The sequence below is a fragment of the Carassius auratus genome, unplaced genomic scaffold (assembly GCF_003368295.1).
Source record: "Carassius auratus strain Wakin unplaced genomic scaffold, ASM336829v1 scaf_tig00023221, whole genome shotgun sequence".
In the NCBI taxonomy this organism is placed as follows: Eukaryota; Metazoa; Chordata; class Actinopteri; order Cypriniformes; family Cyprinidae; genus Carassius; species Carassius auratus.
In genome coordinates, this window is record NW_020525249.1 from 38,231 (window position 1) to 44,542 (window position 6,312).

Here is a 6,312-nt window from a genome sequence, read left to right on the forward strand (position 1 = left end):
AATTTCAACACAACAGCAACAAAAACACCTTCTAATCCAAAACACTTTATAACATTCATTGAGAGAAGTGAATAATGATAATTCTCAAGGAAATAAACTGAAGTCTTAAACCCCTTCATGAGGTCAAACAATGGAGAATTCATCCTCTTTGCACGCAAGACATCAGCTCTGGACAATAAAGATGCAGAATTTCTCCAGCGATAACAGATCTAAACATTCCTCAGCTATGAGCTCATCGGAGCTGATGGGATGGACCTCCATCAACGTCTCAGATTTATCAGCTGCTGTAAATGATATAAAAAGCAAGAGTGACGACCTATGAATATATCAGTGATATACAGTCCATCACACACTCATCTACATCATGACCTTCACCATCTTCTCCATCACCTGCTTTGCTCTGGTGGCTTCTGCTCTGGGTAAGTGTCTCCTTTAGTTTGCAAGTATAAGGATGGGCAAATATGGAAAATGGAAAACCAAAATTAGGAGCTTCCTGTCTTATGCTTGTCTTATGAACAATGTGTTATGTTTGGTAATAACAGGTTGTGGAGTGCCAGCGATTAAGCCACAGACGATCGGCAGCAGGATTGTGAACGGACAGAATGCCATCTCTGGTTCTTGGCCCTGGCAGGTCTCTCTTCAGGTAACTCATCTGTTTTTCAAACACACATTTGTCTGCTTTCCTTAAAGAGTAAGTTTCAAATTTTCAGTGCTTTTACCTTTGAAACAGCTGTCCAATGGTTTCCACTTCTGTGGAGGATCCCTGATCAACCAGAACTGGGTTGTCACTGCTGCCCACTGCGCTGTCGTGTAAGTGTCTTCAATCTGACAAACATCACATTCAGTAGTGGTTAAAATGTGCTCTTTCAGCTCTCTATCTGTCGTTTTACAATTAGTTTTGTCTTTATCTTTCACTTTTTAGGGTCAGCTCTCATCGTGTCATTCTTGGAGAACATGATCGTGGCTCCAATGTTGAACCCATCCAGGTCAAATTAGTTTCCAAGGTAACAATGTTTTATGATCTCAGTGGATTAGAAACATTGAAATAGAAAATTGAAAAAAGAGACCAATTGACATTGCTTTTGGCCAATTACAATACAGAATACAGATAAAAGTCATTTTAATTATTGTATTATTACTGTTTTTTTAAACACATTAATAACCAAGTTATCATTACAACTACAAAAACATAACATATATTATAAATATGTTTGTAGTAGTAGTAGTAGTAGTATATCCTGTAATTTATGCAAAAGGTGTGATCTAAAAGAATGCAAATTTATTTTTGGACTTTGTTTTGATTGAACGCACATATTTCTCATCGTGATTGAATGGCCATCATTTAAAAGGTTAAACTGGTGTTTTTAGATCGGTGACCACAATATTGCAGAACTACAAAAGTCGAAAAGTGTGCACAGTGGTAAAACAAAATCAGTAAGTCAGCTATCACTACTAACTGTTCATCCCTCTTTTCTGTATCTGCAGGTCATCACCCATCCGCTCTACAGCAGGGCGACCTTCAACAATGACATTGCTCTGCTGAAACTGTCATCTCCAGTCACACTGACTCCCCGTATCTCTCCTGTATGTCTGGCTCCATCAGCCCTCAGCATCCTGCCTGGAACCCGCTGCTTCACCACTGGCTGGGGTAGAACTGCCACCACAAGTAAGTCATCTGTAAAACAAAAATATACTGAGAGAATAACAACACATCTGTTAACTGTGCAAGAAAATATATCATATTTTCTTCTTGTTTTAGGGAGCCCACTGATCCTACAGCAAACAGGTGTACCCATCATAAGTCCTGCTGTGTGCAACCAGATCTGGGGTCAAAGCAGAATCACTGATTCCATGATCTGTGCTGGAGCCTCTGGTTCCTCATCTTGCCAGGTATATGAAGACAGATCAAGAAACACATTTCCATCTAAGTGTTGCTGCTGTTCAAATCAAATGTGTGTTTTTCTCAGGGTGATTCTGGTGGTCCTCTGGTGTGTGAGCGTTCAGGGGTCTGGTCTCTGGTGGGCGTTGTGTCCTGGGGAAGAACAACTTGTGACACCTTTTTCCCTTCAGTCTACGCCAGCGTCCCCCAACTGCGTTCCTGGATCGACACGACTATTGCTTCCAACTAGAGCACCAGTCTGACAATGTATTTGCTTTCTTTAATTCCCTGTTGGTGGTCATTTTGTTTAAGGTTTTGGAATTTGGGTCAGTCAATGACTTCATGCTGAAGTCTGTGACTTCAAACTGTTTTCCTGTTTCACCTGTACACTAAAGATAATGACAATGTTTCAATAAACGATATGATCACAAAAAAATAAAGAAGAATGTTGCAGAGTGTAATTAATCACAATAATTTGAAATGTAATGGGGATATGTTGCCATAATCGACATAAAATAATGCAGAAAAATGACAAAATGATGTATCAGAAGGATCCAAGATAACATGAATATTTAAATCGATCCTCTATCCATGGTGCTGAAACCTGTGGCATGTACGTGCAGTTTTGTACTTGTACATAGAATTCAAAGGTACAGCACGCACATCCTAAACCTTAAAACTGGGTGCTGGGCAGACAAGTAGTTGCAAAGGTAAACAATGAGTCTGCACACCAGAAAATGCTCCTTAGCAATTTTAATGATTGCTCATGATTGTGGTGAGCAATCATTAAAATTGCTAAGGAGCATTTTCTGGTGTGCGGACTCATTGTTTACCTTTGTACTTGTACATAACCTTTACAAACTGATACTGCTTATAAAGCAATTTAATGATAAATAAGTCACATCATGTTGAAAACATTCCCTTAGAATCTATTAAAGATTGTTGCTCAATCTGCTTAGTCATTACATTTTTGCAGTAAAATAACGCAGCTACATATTCGCAGAGTACACAGTTTGAGTAGGGCACCATCCTCGCAGCCACTCGCACCTCATGTTTCCGACTGAATGCAAATTATAATTGATGGACAACTATGCCAATGAAAAGACATCAGCAATCCTGTGCCAAGAGAAGTGAAAATGCAGTCTGTGCATGCCCATCGCCAGCGTTGAGGTAAATTGTTCTCTGAACGACTAATTTGCTGTTAAACTCCTGATATTAATGTCTGCAAGACATGTAAAATTCAGTTTAGACAGTTTGCAAGAATGTTTAACGTTCGTGGTATAAAAAGTTAACGAGGGAGAGAGCTGTGAGGGCGCAGATCCAGCTATTTTAAGCCTTTTTGGACTTTTAGAGAGTTAATAAAGTGAAAAGTTTAGGGTTAGGGATATCTTTGTTATCTTTTTTGCTAAATAATGTAGGCCTACTTTTTTTTTTTTTTTTTTTGGTTTTGTTTTGTTTATTTGTTTTTTGTTTATTTTAATAGACATATCTGGCAATACTTCATCGCCGGCACTTATACTGACAGTATCAAAAAGGCCCATAGATACAACATTCGGTAAGGGAAACGAAATAAATAAAAATTAATGACAATAATAAATAAATAAATAAATAAATATTATATGTCATAAACGTTATCAACGCTGTCAAAAACAGTAGCATTTAAAACATATTAAAATAAAATAATATAACATTTTAATGAACCAAGTTAGCTATTTAGTATGATAGCAAAAAAAAAAAAAAAATAGAAACATATATATATATATATATATATATATATATATATATATATATATATATATATATATAAAGAACTATATTAGTGTTATATATATTATATAACACTGTTGCACCTAAACGTGCACTAAATATAAGACACTTAAAAAATAAATAAATAAAATAAAAAATATACACACACATATATATATACAGTCTTGTTCAAAATAATAGCAGTACAATGTGACTAACCAGAATAATCAAGGTTTTTAGTATATTTTTTATTGCTACGTGGCAAACAAGTTACCAGTAGGTTCAGTAGATTGTCAGAAAACAAACAAGACCCAGCATTCATGATATGCACGCTCTTAAGGCTGTGCAATTGGGCAATTAGTTGAAAGGGGTGTGTTCAAAAAAATAGCAGTGTCTACCTTTGACTGTACAAACTCAAAACTATTTTGTACAAACATTTTTTTTTTCTGGGATTTTGCAATCCTGTGAATCACTAAACTAATATTTAGTTGTATGACCACAGTTTTTTAAAACTGCTTGACATCTGTGTGGCATGGAGTCAACCAACTTGTGGCACCTCTCAGCTGTTATTCCACTCCATGATTCTTTAACAACATTCCACAATTCATTCACATTTCTTGGTTTTGCTTCAGAAACAGCATTTTTGATATCACCCCACAAGTTCTCAATTGGATTAAGGTCTGGAGATTGGGCTGGCCACTCCATAACATTAATTTTGTTGGTTTGGAGCCAAGACTTCGCCCGTTTACTAGTGTGTTTTGGGTCATTGTCTTGTTGAAACAACCATTTCAAGGGCATGTCCTCTTCAGCATAGGGCAACATGACCTCTTCAAGTATTTTAACATATGCAAACTGATCCATGATCCCTGGTATGCGATAAATAGGCCCAACACCATAGTAGGAGAAACATGCCCATATCATGATGCTTGCACCTCCATGCTTCACTGTCTTCACTGTGTACTGTGGCTTGAATTCAGAGTTTGGGGGTTGTCTCACAAACTGCCTGTGGCCCTTGGACCCAAAAAGAACAATTTTACTCTCATCAGTCCACAAAATTTTCCTCCATTTCTCTTTAGGCCAGTTGATGTGTTCTTTGGCAAATTGTAACCTCTTCTGCACATGCCTTTTTTTTAACAGAGGGACTTTGCGGGGGATTCTTGAAAATAGATTAGCTTCACACAGACGTCTTCTAACTGTCACAGTACTTACAGGTAACTCCAGACTGTCTTTGATCATCCTGGAGGTGATCATTGGCTGAGCCTTTGCCATTCTGGTTATTCTTCTATCCATTTTGATGGTTGTCTTCCGTTTTCTTCCACGTCTCTCTGGTTTTGCTCTCCATTTTAAGGCATTGGAGATCATTTTAGCTGAACAGCCTATCATTTTTTGCACCTCTTTATAGGTTTTCCCCTCTCTAATCAACTTTTTAATCAAAGTACGCTGTTCTTCTGAACAATGTCTTGAACGACCCATTTTCCTCAGCTTTCAAATGCATGTTCAACAAGTGTTGGCTTCATCCTTAAATAGGGGCCACCTGATTCACACTTGTTTCTTCACAAAATTGATGACCTCAGTGATTGAATGCCACACTGCTATTTTTTTGAACACACACCTTTTAACTAATTCAACTAATTGCCCAATTGCACAGCCTTAAGAGCGTGCATATCATGAATGCTGGGTCTCATTTGTTTTCTGAGAATCTACTGAACCTACTGGTAACTTGTTTGCCACGTAGCAATAAAAAATATACTAAAAACCTTGATTATTCTGGTTAGTCACATTGTACTGCTATTATTTTGAACAAGACTGTATATATATATATATATATATATATATATATATATATATATATATATATATATATATATATATATAGTACAGACCAAAAGTTTGGACACACCTTCTCATTCAAAGTTTTTAAAGAAAACTCATTCAAAGAGTTTTCTTTATTTTCATGAAGATTCACACTGAATATATATATATCCATATATCCATATATATCAAGAAAGAAGCAACTAAATCATAACATGTGCCATTGTCTGTAAAAGTCCACACACTGAATCTGATAATAGAAAACTTCCTTCTACCCCAAAACAATAGTGTTAACAAGAAGGAAATGTCAACCATAAAATGCACTCAGCCTGTGAACAATGACCTGTTGCATGTTCTTGGTATTCAGGATTATGATTTACTTACATTGCAACAGTCTGGCAGATCCAGTTCTAGGCAAGTTGTGTAGACCTTTGTCCATTTTTAGTAATGCATGTTTTGGTGATTCATGGCCTTGCTGTGAAATCTGCAAAAGAATGACTAAAATATAAAAGTCTACAAAAATAATGTTTTGAGTGTACACTGACCTGAACTGAAATAAATCTTCGTCACACTCTGCTCCTGATCAACCACTAGAGGTCGGAAAATAATCTGAACCTTGAATCTGGCAGTTGTGAGGCCAGAATTTGATCTGAATATACTGCCAAATTAAACAGAATAAATACTAAAATACTAAATACAGTTTAACATTAATATTTACACAAACACACTTTTGACAAATGACACAGAAATGAAAAACTACCATATTCCCATAGCTAAAAATATGAGATAATGTTCTAGTTAATGTTTATTAATGAACTTACTAAACTACCTAATGATTAACATGCCATTATTTAATGTAAATTGAAATGCTTAAA

General features: G+C 36.3%; 1 protein-coding gene across 1 annotated transcript; it reads left to right on the forward strand.

Annotated features, from left to right (window-relative positions):
• Positions 1-350: 350 nt before the first annotated feature.
• LOC113077784 (chymotrypsin-like protease CTRL-1) lies at positions 351-2,129 on the forward strand. Its single transcript, XM_026250053.1, has 7 exons — positions 351-419; positions 543-643; positions 731-810; positions 923-1,004; positions 1,486-1,670; positions 1,764-1,890; positions 1,968-2,129. The coding sequence occupies exons 1-7, from the start codon at positions 365-367 to the stop codon at positions 2,127-2,129; spliced, it is 792 nt and encodes a 263-aa protein (XP_026105838.1). The 5' UTR covers positions 351-364.
• The last annotated feature ends 4,183 nt before the right edge of the window (positions 2,130-6,312 follow it).